The sequence below is a fragment of the Falco cherrug genome, chromosome 11 (genome assembly GCF_023634085.1).
Source record: "Falco cherrug isolate bFalChe1 chromosome 11, bFalChe1.pri, whole genome shotgun sequence".
Classification (NCBI taxonomy): Eukaryota; Metazoa; Chordata; class Aves; order Falconiformes; family Falconidae; genus Falco; species Falco cherrug.
Window position 1 is genome coordinate 29180429 of NC_073707.1, and position 17186 is coordinate 29197614.

General features: G+C 43.8%; 1 protein-coding gene across 4 annotated transcripts in view; it reads left to right on the forward strand.

Moving 5' to 3' along the window:
• Window positions 1–1138: 1138 nt before the first annotated feature.
• Window positions 1139–17186, forward strand: part of GOLIM4 (golgi integral membrane protein 4) — a 36639-nt gene continuing 20591 nt past the window's right edge. For 3 of the 4 annotated variants that reach the window (XM_027806605.2, XM_055723547.1, XM_027806606.2), the window contains exon 1: window positions 1139–1907. In XM_027806605.2, coding sequence (XP_027662406.2) covers window positions 1721–1907 — 187 coding nt within the window. In that variant the 5' untranslated portion in view covers window positions 1139–1720. The remainder of the gene's footprint in view (window positions 1908–17186) is intronic. The other variant, XM_014280677.3, reaches the window with a different exon arrangement.

A 17186-nucleotide genomic window follows, 5' to 3' on the forward strand; every position in this document is an offset into this window, starting at 1 on the left:
TAAAAGTATCACTTTTTCAAAGCAATTACAGTTGTTTCCTGGGTGCCTACCACCTGATTTCCAACAGTCCTTGAACAGAGAGCAAGGCATTCTGTTACAGGACAACCGATATAAATTTGAAATACATTTAGAGAGAAGTCATACCAGCTTGTGGTACTGACTGCTACTAATTACTGGTATATGTAGAGTATTCGAATAATGAATGTTTAAGCTTCTTTAATGCAGTTTTTCTTTTAAGGCCTGAATAATGCCTGTGAAAAACACAGAACAATGAGCTGGATATATCTAGAAAAAATAACTTTGGAGTATGTCTTGGATTTTTTTTTTGTTTGTTTATTATTACTTCTGGTTTAGCCTGAGTCTTGGTTGTTTGTTTTGTTTGTTTGTTTTGTTTCTTCCCTGTAACAAAACACACTAGTAGAGAGAATGCTAGCTACGCTGGTTCTGAACTCATGCTGGCTGAGCATAAATGCCTGAAGACCTGTCTCACCTGCCCAGGCAGGAGAACGGAATTTAGGAGCATTTAGGAGCCCTGCGTTACCACAGACATGCCCCAACCCCAGTCAGGGTTCACCAGCGGCCTGAGCTCGGCTCTGGGCCAAGGGCGACGCACCGCACCTCTGGGGCGCGGCTGGCTGGCACCCCGAAGGAAGGCGCAGCCAACCAGCTATGGGAAACATAAACTAACCTGCAGAAGGGTGTCAAAACCCGAGGCGTTTAGTTAGAAAAACTGGCTCTTTGGAGCTTTCACAGCCCGAGACCCCGCGGCGGCTGCGGGGGGCGGGTACCCTCCGCCCGCCCCAGGCCGCGCCACCCTCTGCCCCGGCGCTGCCCCACGGCTGCCCCGGCCGCCAGGCACCGCACGGCGACCCGCGACCCGCAGCCCGCTCCCTCACGGGGGCCGGGCAGCGCGCAGGCCCCGGCCGCCCCGCAGGAGCCCGCCCCGCCGCCCGCAGCCGCGGGTCGGGTCGGCCTGGCCTGGGCCGGGCGTGAGGCGAGGGGCGGGCGGAGGGAAGCGAAGCGCCCGGCGGCCCGGACGGACGCGGCGGGCACCCAATGCGCTCAGGCGCTGCCGCCCCGAAGGGAGGGGAGAGACCCGCGGCCGGGCCCAATGAGGCCGCGCCCGGAGCGGGACTTCCTTCGGGGATCCCGCGGCGGGGAGCCGCGGCGGAGCGGTGGTGACACGTAAGTGCGGGGCCGGGGAAGTTGCCTTTGTTCCTCTCAGGTGGCGGCCGAGCCACCGGCCGGGCGGGTCCCCGCGGCGGGGCCGGGCCGAAGGCGCCGCCTGAGGCGAGCAGGGAGCCGCCCCCGCCCCGCAGCCCCGCTCCCGCAGGCCGCGGTAGCTCGGCGCCGCTGCCCGCCGCCTGCCGCGGGGACCCGGCGGCCGCCCCCTCCCGCCGCCGCAGGGCCGGGCGGGCACCGGGCAGCGTCGCGGCCGCAGCATGCGTCTGGGGCGCCCGCCCCGCGCCGCGCAGAGTCCCGCCGGCCGCGCTGCGGCGCGCAGGGCCCGCAGGCAGGGGGAAGCCGCCCGGGGCGTCGCGGCCGCGGCGGTGCCCAGGGGCTGAGGCGCTCGGCCGGCCCCTCCCTCCCTCCGTCCCTCCCTCCTCGTCCTCCCGGCGCGGGCCCGGGGCCTCCGATGTCGCCGCCTCGTCGTCCGCCGCCTCCAGCCGCCCGCTGCTAAGCCGTGAGGGGCGGGGGCCCTCGGGACCCCGCCGGGGACATGGGCAACGGGATGTGCTCCCGAAAACAGAAGCGGATTTTCCAGACCCTCCTGCTCTTGACGGTGGTGTTCGGCTTCCTCTACGGGGCGATGCTCTACTACGAGCTGCAGGGCCAGCTGAGGAAGGCTGAGGCCACAGCGCTCAAGTACCAGCAGCATCAAGAGTCCCTCTCGGCTCAGTTACAAGGTACCTACCTCGGCAGCAGCCTCTGCTGCCCTTTCCTAAGGCTTGCAGAATGCCCCCCTCCTCTTCCTCCTCCTCGTCCTCTGGGCTCCAGCTGTCCATCCCCCCCCGAAGTTTTGCTGCTTATGCGCTTCTCCTCCATCTCCCCCTCCAGCCTGTGGGGTTTCGGTAGGATCCTACCCCCACTGAATTCAGTGGGAGCTTTTGTCACGGACCTCCAGAGAGCTCTCCTTCCCCCTCACTCCCACACATTTCATAGAGCGACTCTTACTCCCAAAGGACTGCACGTCCCTTGGCAATTCCTGGTATGAATGGGAAAGGCAGGCATACTGCTCTGCCGCTCATCTAACAGTACAGACCACATCCAGCTTTGGGACTTTGGCGTGCTTCTGTGTTGTCTTAGCAGTCTTAACTTTATGCTGCTGAGAGAACGTTCAGCTGCAAAAATGCAAAGCTGCAGTTCCTGGGCAGCATAAACCTTAAATAGCTCCAGGAGGGTAGAGAGGACTATTCTCATAAAACGTTTCGTAAAGGGTATTTTGAAAGTCAAGTTCTAATTGGTTATTTGGATGACGCTATTCTGTTACTTTTGGAATAACTTTTAATTACTTGGCTTAAAGCTGCCACGTGAATACAGATCCTTGTGTATCTTGGTTTGAGGATGCAGCAGTTGTGGGCATCCTGTACTTGAAGATGAAAAGATGCTGATGTCTGACATCTGCGTGTTTAGAAATTGGATGCAAAGCAGCAGATATATACGTGAAACAGCCATACTCTAGGAAGTGCAAGACCTCAGCGCCTCTCTAAGTGTCAAGTCCAAGGTTATCAGTTTGGCATATACAAAGTCCAGAGCCAACTTTCAAAACTCTTCGGAGTTTTATTTCTCAAAACTGTATAAAACAAGAACAAGAGTGGTCTGCTCTAGCAGCTGTAACAGTACTTAACTTCAGGGTGATCTTCAGCCATACTTTTCACTGAGGAAGCATACAAAAAAACCTTGCTTAGAAGCATACAGTTTTTATGCAGAGAGCATAGAACTGGGCTTGTTCTGTTAGATTCTTGCAGTGAATTGTTACTTGAATATGTTTAGCTGTGATCTGAGACCATCGTTACTTAGTGTTTTGATTTCAAGCCATTTCCAGGTAATGCCATGGAAAAATTTGACAGAAACCTTCATTTTAGTCACAAAAAAGGTGCAAGTGTTTGGCTGGGAGATGGGTATGTGGCAGATGGCTAAAGGGCTACTTTTGCTAGTCTGTATATTTGCCAACAGTATTTGAAGAGGACACAGGAACATCTTGTTCTCGAGCTAAAATTCAACAAGTCAGCTTTTTCTGTTGCTCTGGCTATACCAAAAGAGGAGCATGCAATAAACTTTATCCTAACACAGAGGAGAGATTATCTTGATCACATATGTTGGGTCTGGACTGTTAGTTTAAACTTTCTGTGTCCAAAATGTTATATTGAGTAGTAAGTGCATGGAAGCAGCAGGCAACTAGTAGCTGATAAACGTGGTGACAATGCTGCATTTTGCGTTGAGTATTCTCTTGCTTGTTTCAGTGTATCAATGAGAAATGTAAAATACAGACCAGGATCTGAAAACGTTAATACATTTAGAGTCGCAGAACAATAGACTGGTTTGGGTTGGCAGGGCCCTTAAAGCCCACCTAGCTCCAGCCCCCTGCCCTGGGCAGGGCCACCTCCCCCCAGCCCAGGTTGCCCCCAGCCCCGTCCAGCCTGGCCTTGAGCCCTGCCAGGGACGGGGCACCCACAGCTGCTCTGGGCAGCCTGGGCCAGCGCCTCCCACCCCCACAGCGAAGAATTTCTTCCTCATATCTGACCTATATCTACCGTCTTGTAGTTTAAAACCTTTCCCCCTTGTCCTGTTGCTACAGACCCTACTAAAAGGTCTGTCCCCATCTGTCTTATAGGTCCCCTTCAGGTACTGGGAGGTTGCTATAAGGTCTCCCCGGAGCCTTCTCTTCTCTAGGCTGAACAACCCCAACTCAGCCTGTCTTCACAGGAGAGGTGCTCCAGTCCTGTAATCATTTTTGTGACCTCATCTAGACACTTGGATTTGATTATCATTTCAATAATTTCATGTGGTTCTGGGACCCATGCCAATGTATCAACCCTATTAAGCAGGAGATGTTATCTGTGCCTAGTATGGTAGAAGTAAACCTTGTTTAAAAAAAATAAATTACTGGCAATTAAGTCACAGAATACAAGGAAGAATGTAATATAACAATAAAATTGGTTCCTTAGATTTTTCTGCGTTACGGCAATAGCTAACATACCTAAAGGAGGGTGAGGCTGAGAGCCCAGAGACATACTAAATGCAGTAGCAAGCATTAGATGCCTCATTTCCCACCAAAGTAAATGGAAGCTATATGCCTAAGGACTTCAGAGGATTTGGGCCTAGTAAGCTAGAAATAAACTTTTCCTCCTTGTGTTTCCCTGTACGTTTAATGGCTCTGGGATGGCCTGCCCTGTATAATCACTTGGATTTTTGCAGTAGGAGTTTATTAGTGAGGAGAACATAGAGAATTCAGGAGCTGTGCCTGTGCCCAGCTCACCTGGAGATATACAAGCACCATGCTAGCTGGTAATATACAACACCAAAACCATTTCTGAACTTTGCCTATGTAACTCTTTGATATGGAACAACAGGAAGGAATTTTCTGTAAACAAAGACTTTGAAACAACATAAAATGCTAACAAAATCCTGTGCTTGCAGGTGCAGTATCTGACTGCACTTTGAACTTTTGATTTTAAATGGCCTGGATTTTAAATCAACAATGTTTCTGTTGCCAAGAAAAAAAGACCTCTGAGGGTATCTAGGCTACATCTCTTTGCTGTCCTTAACAACACGAGAGATTATTATTTGAATTACATTTTATTGTTCTCTAAAAGTATAATTGCTATGAAAGCAGTGCAATTTAACTTTTCCATGCTGTGTAGTCAGGTTCTCTATAGATAGTGGTCTAGAGATAACTTTGGGGCCTGAAGTATGATGGGAGCACTCTGAATTTTTTTTTAAACAGGAACCAGTTAAAAGGGCAAAGTCATTGACATAGCATTGCCAGGAAGAAAAGAGGGTGCTGTATCAACAGTAATTGATTTCTTAGTGTTTGCAGCTCTCTTCTATGTGATTAAATAAGACTCTAAATCTCATTACAAGCTGAGGAGAGAACTGAACCTTGGATTTTTACTTCCAGAGCAACCATTTCATCAATACGCTATTATTGTTTTAAATAAAAAATGAAATAAAATAAAAGGCAACTTCTTGAAGTTGTCCTTTTGAGGATCCTGAGGCTGTATTGTGCCGGGCTGGCTGTGCTCCTGGAAGGCCAACTGGATTGAAACGCTTGGATGACAGTGAAATATTGCCTGTCTTCTGAATTTTCATTGGGTTTTGTTATGACTGCTGGTGCCTGTCAAGACAGTTGCTTTTCTGATTGTACACAGAGGAGCACTGTTTGGGCTTCTGGGTGAAATTTGAGTCGGTTTGTGAAATGCTTAGGGATCATAGGCAACTCCTCAGCTTTAGGTGTTAAGGTTGCAGTTTTCAACCTGAATGCCTTTGGTCTGCCCACAGTATTAAGAAGGATCCTCAGATGCAGGTCAAAGTGCAGCCTCCCTTCGCTTCCGACTGTCCCCTCTACTGTTTTCTTTTCTCTCTGCACAGTTTTTTAGGTTTTTCACCTATGCAGGTAACAAGAACCTTCTTTTTGGTACTTGCCAGCTCTTCATGCCTGAATGAGCAGAGCTTTCTGTTTTTGCTTGAAAAGCCAGTCATCTTAGATTTTTATCTTTTTCATTGCCTTGTTTTGCTCAAATGCAGCACGTGAAGCAGGCTAAATCTTCTGTATGCATGGGGAAATAGCCCTTTGATCTACCAAAACAGAATGCACAGATCATGAAAAATGGTGCAGGAAGAGGTCTCAAAATCTTTAACCCATGCATCTGTGACTTTGCGGGGAGTTCTGCTTCTTCTGGTGTTTGCAGCTTCAGCTGCAAAATATTTGTGCTTCTTGAAATTTCAAGACCAGGGTGCAACTGGAAGGATGGCAGACTTGGCAACAACATGATAAGGATAACAGGTTTGGAGAGTCTGGGATCTTAAGCTCACCCCCTTTAGACAGATCACGTTGTAGAAGATTTTTCTATTTGAAAGCTGAATTTCTCAAAAAAAAAGAAAGTCAAACTTTGGCATCTTCATCTCTTTAACAAAATTCTGATAGACATGGAGAAAGTAGGGCTGCTTTTGTAACCCACAAAGGGAATACTGGAGGCAAAATTTAGAGGTGACGCAAAATTTCTTGGCTGCTAAGAAAACCTAAAGTCATTGTTACCTATAAGGTCTTTAATAGAGAAGTGGATCTTGCTGCTAAGCTGATTATTTTTAAATCTCATTCTCTGAGCATTATATGTTCAAAACATGAAGATAATCTTATTTAGTATTTCTTAAAATGATGGAAACAAAACTTGATGCTCTTTGCCTGCTGTCAAACTAAGTTTCAAACTATTTGCTTTATAGGGACGGACTTCAGTTGCTGGAACAGAAACACGTTGACAGCTGTAGATGAACCTGATTATGTTTTTGACTGCTTCAAGATTGAAAGCACCTACAAATGTCTTTTTAGCCCTTAGAGCTTGTCTTCTCATCTTCTGGGTACCAAGTAACCCCTTGTGTACTATTTTAATCTTTTTAATTTGTTTTAATCCCTAATCCTAACAACAGCCTACATTTAGTGCCTTTTACTACCTTAATTTTCCTGCTCTGTCTCTTGAGGCCTGAACGTACCTGATGGCTTCAGGCAATCGCAGTGCAGTCTGAGACCATACTGTAATCCTGGGAGCCAACCCAGCAGGGACTCTGAACTTGAGAGTTCAGAGTTTGTCCTGCTGTAGATGAGGTGTGGATTTCCTCAGAGCGGTCTGATCCAGCACTAGAAAGCACCAGCTGAGAAGGAAATGTAGAATTCCTCTGTGCCTTTTGTGCCATTTGTCCTATATTGAGGCTCCTCCTTGGAGGTGACCTGCTAGAAGTTGATCATATCTATAGCAACTCTAGGTATAGGGATTCGCATAATGCATCAGAATATTAGATCACAGTTCTGCGTAACTTTAGCGGTTAATATGTAATAAGTCTGCATGCTAACTATGTAGGTACCAAAGCTGTTCTTAGTGAAGTACATACAGATGTGCATGTAACCCTCTTTTATAGTACTCTATTTAAGCTTGTACCGTAAGTTGGCAGAGCTAGGAAGAACTAACAGTACTTTTGATGGCTTATTTTTCACGTACATCATACAAGTAGAGCTACATCAATGCAGCTCCTGCATGGTTTGATTGTACTCCGTAACAGCAGCCTAAATTCCTGTCATTCCTATTAGTTTCAGATTGCATGTCACACTATGGTGCTTATTCTGGTTGTGTTTTATTGCTATCTGAGATCTGAATGATCTGTGATAACACTGTAATAGTAGAGGTTAGTTCTCTGTGTACCATTGGCACGTGGGTGTACTTCAACACCCAGTACAGTACTGTGTGAAATGGCAAACACAGCATCTCTAATTCTGTTACCTGGCTTCCTGACATGGTGTGCTTTGGTTTGTAACCTCATCTAAGAACCTGTCTTTTGTACTTCCATTCACATTTTCCACTGGGTATTTAATGTTCTAAATACTTCAAGCACGTTAAATGTTTTAAATAATTTATGCAAAATTTTAGTATGGAAGATCTATATGCTGTGAATGCATATATATGCATTTGTATGTACCTATATGTATGTGGGAAGTGTATACTTAGATAGATATATGTCTGTTCTGCAGCTCAACTTGAAGACTTTGGGTTATCTGGAATGATAAAGATTTCTTCATAATCCAAGTACAGAAAAGGTGCTACAGCTTTGTTTAGTTCAGTTAACTCAGAGAGCTGGTTTGTTGCTTCTAGGTCCATAGGGATTAAGAGTCCCAGCAGCTGAATTCTATGACCTGAAAGATAAATCAAGCAAATGCCTGTGTTTATATTCTTTTTCATTCCTGTAATTTGTGCCCAGATGCCCTTACAATCACTTTTCCTTGTGGACGTAATGCTTCTAGGATAAATTTCTACCTGTGCTGCAATGTTACATCTGCGCCCAAGTTGGAATCTGGGCTGGAGATCAGAGAGCATCTAGTCTGAAGGAATATTAAGCAGCATGAGGTAATAGAGTGATTTTGTCCCCTGGGTTTTGCTGTTCCCCTGCCTGATTTAACACTGGGCCTCGTAGCTAACAGTATGATGTAAGATAGAGCCAATATCCTGAAACTATTTGTTACTGATGATGATTTAATCCTTTCAAATCTTGTGAGCGAGTGATCTGTTTGGGTTTATGAACACTTCAGAGCTGAGGGAGGAGGAGGGAGGCGAGATGGGTGGATGCTTTGGTGAGTTTTCCTTCCAGCTTCTTTGACAGTCATCTTCTGTCACGTATCTCTAGCAGGCAAAGGTTTGACAGAAGCTTCTGCATCACCTAAAACATAATCAGCTTTGTTGGAGGGAGACGAGTAGAGAAGCAGGGGATGAAGCAGCCACGGTCATGATCTGACAATTGAACTGCAAACTGAGCCAGAAATCCTGTAGTCAACAGTGCAGTTTAAGCGGTATCTGGCTGTGCTAAGCACACACCGTGGGAAGAGTCCTGGGAGGGTTGTGACTTTGCAGTGTATTGACAAAACTTTAAAGTTAATACCTGAGAGTTACGCGTTCCTGGGGTTATTGCTTTACTGTAAAAACCAAAGCCTAAACAACAGAGTGCAACTACTTCCTTGCTTCCTACATGAGTAAAACTGATGGAATTCTTAAGTCTTGAATATGATGGTTCAAACACATTGTCTCATTGGGCTGGCTGTTTTGCTGGGCTTGTCAGCCTGTGTATCTGGGTGGGGCAGCCGTATGAGTAAGACTTCCACCCACTCTGAGGCTTGAGCGTGCATTGTAGCATCTCTTGTCTAGTGGTGAGGATATTGCCAGCCGTTTGTGGCTAATATAGTTCACTTCACTCATTTTGGAATAGGATCCTTACATAGAAAAAGTAATTAAATCTCTCCTGCTGAAAGTCAGGTGCTGTTTTGAGGTTTAATGGTAATTTAGATTACTGAAAAAATGAGCCATACAGAACAACTAATTAAGGAAGAATCTTTTTTCGGGTGGGTTTTTTCTTGGGATATTTAGGATGCAGGGGCATGAATTTCTACTCATGTTGGAGCCTGAGGTAAGGACTTAAGGAATTCAGCATGTTTGGATGCTGCTCTTTGTTTAAAGAGAAGGGTCTTTTGAGATGGGTACAATTCTGATCTTTTTCTGGTAATCTAGCATAAACCAAACTTCCCAAGATTTTCTAGTATGTATCATTAATTAGGAAATAAATGAAACTGCAATTACTCCACCTCTTCCTCTACATTTTTTTTTCTCCCCCCTAACGTATCTGAATTTAGCCTAGTATCTTATTTTTCTGAGGTGACTCAGATCCCCGAGTTTGGCAGTCATTTCCAGGGCTTAATTACAGAGATGTTGAGAGAAGTGCCCCTGGAGGGCATAGGAAGAAGTCTGTTCCTCTCCATGCCACCATGCTGAACAATGCCATTTTCAGTGTTTCAGTTAATCTGTCATACTTGGATGCATATTTTGAGGTTTGACAGCGATCTTCTGTTACCAGAAAAATAAAGAATGAACCACTAACTCAAACTATTGATTTCTGTATGCAGCTTTTGAAACACACAACTGGAGCTGACTCCAAGTCCCTTGTGTTAAAGCTCTGGAGAAGTAATTTAAGGAAGCAGTTTAGCAGTTTTGTAAGGTGATAACTGTAGCTATTACACCAGTGTTTGCCGTATTCCATTACAATAAAAATGCAAATGTATGTTTCAGTTAGGAGAGACTGTTAAAACAACATGTGTGTATATATACAGATTACATTGGTTTTCTTCAATGTCAATTTTGTGCTAGTTTTTGAAAATATATATATATATTTCTATAGATCCTAACACCATGTAGATAGAATTACTGGACTGCTGCATGAAATTGAAAAAGGTCTAAACCAGTTTCTGAGAGAAAGAACAGGCCCTTGATTCCTGGAGCTGAGAGCTGAGTCGACCCAGACATTCAGAGATGATGTGAGGAGGAAGCTGTTGTCTCTGTGGCTCTTCTGAATGTTTATGGGTTTTCTTCAAAATCATCTGGTGTGTCATGACAAACATGGCAGAATAACAGAGAGAAGAAAATCATAAAAAGGGAATGGAATTTTTTTTTTAGAAGTAAATCTGCTAACCTTAAGGATGTAAGTCTAAAATCACTGCATAGGTTTTGTTTGAACTGCTTGCATTTAATCATCACTTAAACCCCCCAAACCTTTAGCATAGATGGGTGTATAGAAAACAGCATAATCTGACCCAGCATGTCCTAACTGTGGGTGGCACCGAAGGCTGGAAAAAATCTTTTGTGGAGTTTGCAGGAAATCTTTTCTGAGATGGAAAACATGATCTCTTTCTTAATAAAAGTCATGTCGGAAGCCTAACTGTTAGGGATTAAATATCTAATCGCATTTAATACCTTTTCTCAAACTTTTATTTTTGACGGCTGCTATTACAGTTTACTGCTTCAACATGATAAATACCTTCCTGCATCCCAACATATCTTGCAATTTGTTTTTAAATCTGCTGTTTCCTAGGTGTGTTATTGACTTCCAAGAAAGGGAGTACATGAGGCAGGGTGGAGTAAAAGGATTCTATTAAATGTACATGTTTACTTTGGTTTAGAAATTAATTTTCCTGTCATCCTTATAAATGAATAGAGGCCACAACTATTAGAAATATAAACGTGTTTCTGGGGCAAACCGCGTTAGTGTGCCAAATTCCCCAGCATTCCCCCATTTCCAGAACTGCAGTCAAAGCAAAACTTTTATGATCTGCAACGCTTCTCCACGTTGCGTTTCAGATTTCCTCATTCCTTTTTGAGGATGCAAAGCTGAAGGTTTGATAGGCATGTGAATTTTCTTATATGCTTATCTGAACTCTCCACACATTCCAGAGCTTTTTGAAGTATCAGAACTAATCTGTCATGATTAATTCTGATACCTTGTCTAATCTGTTACCAAGCTCTGCAATGTTAGTGTGGGGAAAAACTGCTTGATAGAAGGCAAGTTTTATAGAGAGCATCAGTGATAATTCTTGTCCTGGGCAAGACACCAGGGACCGACTTGGAGTTTGTAGAGCCAAAAGCAGGAGTCTCACAGCTTTAGTTGAGTCAGCTGTGAGCTCTAATGGATTCCCAGCACCCAGTGACATGTCAACTATCAGGATACAGGTAATTCCCAAACCGTTCTTTGGTTTTTCAGATATATTCCAACTTAGCCAGAAAAAAATTCCAGTGTTCCAAGATTGAAAATGTTGTACAAAAATGCATGTAGTCATTTCTCTCTTATCTTTGGGTAGATATCTTGTGGTTTATGACTAAATTTTGACCCAGGTGAAGCACTTGGTCATCTCCATCCACAGCTCTGTGTGGAGCCGTGTTAGTGGCGTTGGTCCATCTCGTTCGTGTAGAACGGCTCTGCACTGGGAGCTCAGTGCAGCGGGATGTCCCTCTGCACTCAAGCTAGCCAGACCCAAATATCCATAATTTGCTCAAGTCACATTCTCCAGTTCTAGTTTGTTACTGTTAGAGGAGCAGGCTTATTTTAATTGATAGGTTGTTTTTTGTGCAGACTCTTTGAAAGCAGATGTTACACTTTCTCCTCATGCAGCTAAAATCAGTGGTAGGTCTATGACATGAAAGCCCTGGATATGAAGACCCAGATATTAACTACAAACTTCTCTCTTAAAATTATTAATACTCTGAACAACATAAATGGCTAGAGAATTAAGTCAAAGCAGTGGTTATTTTTAAGCACAACTGCTGATGCATGGTTTAATTTGCTAGGAGGAGTTCTGCTCTTTTGCAGTGACTGGCTGTAATTTGACAAAACTGTTGCTTGATTGTTCTTCACGTGAGTAAATTGAAAAAGTGTAGGAGTTTGTTTTAAATTAAACATAATTGTTATACTGCATGCAGTGCTAGTTATGGTTTTCAGTGAGCAAAATGAGAACAGTCCATCCCTGCCTGTATGCAAAACTGTTTCATAATTAAGCCAGAAATATGCTTGTTTTTCACACATGATCAGTTTCATCTTATGCTGGCTTCTATTTCTGTCCTTTTTGTATAAATTCAAAACAGAAAACTTTAAGGGCATAAAATATGAAATAGCTTCAATATTTTGTTCAATATATTGCAAATATATGGTTTCTGTAATGCTGGTTTTTTGTGCTATACTTAAAATACAGGGTTCCTGGTCTTTACTGTGGGAACGATTCCTTTGTTTCTTAGATGTTTGCAGTGTCGCTGGAGTATCCATTTATTGCTAAACTCCCAATTGAGATTCTTTTGAAATAGATGGAGTGTATACGGTGACCGGTATGGATCGTACTGTGCTGGGGAGTCCTGATACTTGTCCAGGAGCTACCCACAGTCTGATGATCAGTTTCTGATAAGATTATCAGTAGTGAAGTAGTGGATCTCCTTGTTTGTAGCCTGATTCCCTGACTTAATCAAACGCAGAGCTGGAAGCTTGGGGAGCAGGTCTTGCTATATTAATAACATGTTCTCCTAGCATGAAATGTTAGCATCAGATGAGTCAAGAAATAATCTTCCGAGATCAAATTTTTAATTATTGTCATTGGACTAGAAAATCTATCCTACATCCCATATTGAAGGGATTCTTCATTGGCTCATGGAAGTGTTTTACTCTCAGCAGAAAAGCTATTTGCTTGGGTTCACATTTTAAATGGTTCTATTTGCAGTGACAAGAATTGGAAATTAACTGTATTTTTATAACAAGTTTATGTTCTACAGGCCTTCATAGTGTTACTAGAAAAGTGCCAGTGTGGCTTACCACACGCTGCTGGTTCGGTTCAACTCTGCCACAGTCTGAGAGAAAATAACATTGAATGTTGCCAAGACTACTGAAATCTGCCGGTTTCAAAATAGAAGTATTACTGTAAGCTCAGAGAAAGGTTGCAGAATTGCGTAAGAAATAATAACATTGAAACTAATAAAATTTCTTGCATCGTGTATATTTAAATCCCAATGTAATTTTTATTTTCTAATATGTAAGATAGTGGGACCTGGGGCATTTTAGACTGGAGTCATGCTTCTGACAGGCCAAAATACCAAAGTAACGCAGTTATAAAATCGCTGATAATGTGCAATAGGAAATACTTTCTTTTAAATATACAGTAATGGCTTATTTTGCTTAATAATAGTTTTACTGCTTAGAGGTGCAAAGCAAAGATAAAAGAAATAACCGTGATTGTTAAATAGGCTTGCTTTCATCACATTGACTCCTGTGTTGCAATTAACGTTAAGCAGTGGTTGAAGTGATGTAATCTTCTGAGGACCTATAAAGCAGCACACACACGCTTCTCCTCCACTTTATTTTCTGAATGAGAAAAATCTCAAGTACTTGATTTAATTGGGATCAATTCAAGAACTGTAAAATATTTCCTTGTTGAAGGCAAAAAGTGTTTTAATTAGCTGTGATGTGTTCAGTTATGAATCTGGGCTGTGCTTTTAGAGGCTGGCTCACCTCTCTGTGAGTTTGTTGTTCTTTGTTCATTCATGTAGGTTACATTATATACGTAACTTAAACAATTAAACTGATACCTGCAGTTATTCCTGATACCTGCAGTTATTCCAGCCTTGGAATAGTGCATATTAGCTATTAGATGACAGTGTTTTCCCTCTTTTTTTTTTTTTTTCCCCCGTCCCATTCTGTTAAATGGAACATAGAAACAAGGTTCAAGTATTTGTGCAAAGACAAGTACAAAATTAAGAACTTGCCCTAGGAAAAAATTATTTGTGAAGTGCCCCATCGGTGCATCATACCAGTAGGAATTTGTCAAATTCCTTATATAATAGGTTCCACCTCCCACATGGGAAACCTATAATAGGGAAAATGTTTTTCAATGTATTGTTGCTTTAAGATTCTTGCTCAGACTTCTTATGTCCAGGCTGGTGGTGAAGGAGGAGAAATCCCCTGCTGTAGTACAAGAGCCTTGTAATTTGGACTCTTCTTGCCGAGGAAGTTCCTGACTGGTGGGAATAATTTACGTTTATGGGAGATAAACTCTTACAGGTACTTACAAAATCTGACCTGCAACCTACTCCCCAAAAGAGCAAGTGAGAAAATATGGAAGCTATGCTTTCTCAATAATTACTTTCAATCAACATCTTAATTACATTGCATGTTATGGGACTTCTATCAGAGAAAAACATCCTGAACCAATCAGTAAATGAAGTAGAAGGGGAAAGGTGTAGGAGGAAGGTTTTCTTAGCCATTTTGGCCATCAGAAGGGCTATTTTAAGACATCGCCAGCTTTGTTCCAGTATTTCAAAGGGTAGCACACAGGAGGTAGCAGTGGGGACGCGCTGCCTGGGAGAGGTGGAGAGACATTGCTTGAAAAAGCAGGGTGAAGACAGGAAAGCCAGTGCTCGGCAGAGGTGCAGTGAGCTGCGAAGGGTACAGAGCACCTAAACCCCAAACTATTGCCTTCTCTTTCTCCTTTCTTCCTGCCCTTATGGGATTGTTGTGCTGGGTCTCCCCCCCACTTCTTAAAACACTAGGAGGAGCTGAGGAAAGTACGCTTGCAAAGACAAAGTGAAATGGAAACTGTTACCTCTGAATCCATTTGTGGTTTGGTCTGTTTGCCAAAACGCCTATTTCCACCCCAGACTGCAGAGGAGGGGAAACCCATTGTGGATTTTCATTTCTCTCCTGAGTTGCTATGCTACAACCACTGTTCTTTTTGCCTTTTTGCAACATTATTTGGCATTCATGATCTTTGGTGCATAGATAAAACCATTGCTGTAGTGCTGCCTTTTTTTTTTTTTTTTTTTTTCCTCTCTCTGCTTCTCTGAAAGCTTACTTGCTGGTAACTTTTTGAATATTCATTACATGCTTGTTTTGTTGCAGAAGATGTTGATACATTAGTTCATCTTGACTGATGCCCTTGACTTTAGAAGATAAATAGGGAAGTAGAGATAGGTGACAAGGATTGATTAGCAATGCAGCTTCTAAGCCAAAACGTAAACACTTTTAGATAAGCCAGTAGCTAAAGAACCTGCAGAATGCACCTTGGTGGAATTAAGAACACGTTTTAAGGTGCAAGAAGAGTTTTCTGTGTCTGTCAAGATACAAATATTTGTCTGATGCTTCCTGCTGAAGGTTTATGTTCACCAATGGTTTACTTCTCAGAAAAGTAGTTTCCTAGTTTTGAAGGAAAAAATCACACATTCCATTAACATAAATTAATAACTCTAAAAAAGTGTGCAAATTATAATTTGGATAGTGAGAGGTACTTGTGTAAAACAGCTTGAACAAATACAATTGTACGCTTGCAGGAGTTTTAATTAATATCTTTCCTTTGCTGCAGACTTGGTAGGCTATTTCAGATAACGATCCTTCAGTTTAGCACAATGAGGAAAGGGTAAATGGGGACCGATGTGCCCCATTGCTAGCGAGAGACATCCGAAACTAGATGTTCAAAGCACAAGCTAAAAGAAATGCTTCTTTAGAGGCAGTTAAATGCGGAGACTTTCTGCCAGAGGATGTTGGATGTCCTAAATACGCATGGGTACAACAAACAATTAGACAAATTCATAAATGTAAAATCCATTTTGGAGTAGTTTACACAAAAGACCTGCAGGCGCCTTGGATAGTCTTCAGGAGCCATAAATTGCTGGGAGACGGTGCCAAAGAAATACTGTAATCTCATTGTGTGTATTCTGTATTGGGGATCTGCCCTTGTCAGGTCTTGAGAAATGGCACAGTTGGTCTGTTGGACCTCTGATATGACCAGGAGTGGTTGTCATACTGTAAGTATCTAGAACTAAGGTTGTCTGCTTTCTGTGATCAGACCCAGGGCAGTCCATCTTCTGCCATGCTGCCCAGCACTGCAGGGCTCTGCCAGTTGTCACTGCTGCTCTCTGAAAAACTGTGCAAGCTGGCACCACCACCAGAAGAAATTGTTACACACCCTGGCCCCAACTGCTAGGTCCTGCTGGGCCATCACCCATAGCAGTGAGAGCAAAAGAAGGAACTGTAGGAGAACAAGCAGCAGAGCCACCTCTTCTCATAGCAGTGTCGGCTCAAATGGCTTCTAGAGGTTGGCAAAGATGCTGGAGCATCTTTTCAAAAAAACACATGGGTATTGTTGTAGGCAGTGACCCGGCTGGAGGGGACCACAACACGCTGCATGACACACTGCATGACTGCTGTTAGCTGCTCTGCTGAGGGTGTTGGGCGTTGTGCTATCAGTGGTGCTCCTAAAACCTCAGCTTGTCGCTTTTTGGCTGAAGCACTGTACACAGACCGCATCTTCATTCATCTCCTAGCCTCATGTGGATATTGTGACTCAATTAAAGAAAATGCATAAATAGATTTTAAATCAGTGAAGATTAAATTTTGCTCTCAAACTGAAATGATTTGCTGACGAGCACTCTCTGATACCCTAGCCTTACAGAGAAGCATCCAGCTTAGCTTTATACTTTAGCTACCCTAGCCCTTCAGATGATTTCTTTTGTTCTTCCTGCCTTATCTCCTTAATTGGGGGATGAAAAAAAGCCTCAGAAAATGCCAAATCCTTCTTAGATTGTACGGATATTGCGAGGACAAGGTGCTTTAGCGTATGTATACTTGCTGTCAGCACATGCTTACTAAGAAATGCAGGGCATTCATAGAATCACAGAACCATAGACTGGTCTGGGTTGGCAGGGCCCTTAAAGCCCACCTAGCCCCAGCCCCCTGCCCCGGGCAGGGCCACCTCCCCCCAGCCCAGGTTGCCCCCAGCCCCGTCCAGCCTGGCCTTGAGCCCTGCCAGGGACGGGGCACCCACAGCTGCTCTGGGCAGCCTGGGCCAGTATCTTGCCACCCCCACAGTAAATAATATCTAATCTAAATCTAGCCTCTTTTCGTTTAAAACCATTCCCCCTTGCCCTGTTGTTCAGGCCCTACTAGCAAGTCTGTCCCCACTTTCTTTCAACCCCCCCTAGGTGCGGGGAGGCTGCTCTAAGGTCTCCCTGAGCATTTCATTGTGCATTTGATGGGTCTTCAACAGCGCTGTGCTGTGAAAGGATACTGCTATCCGGCCTCTACAAAACAGAAGGCTGCAGAAAACGGAGTTGTCCAAGGTTTGGGGTCAA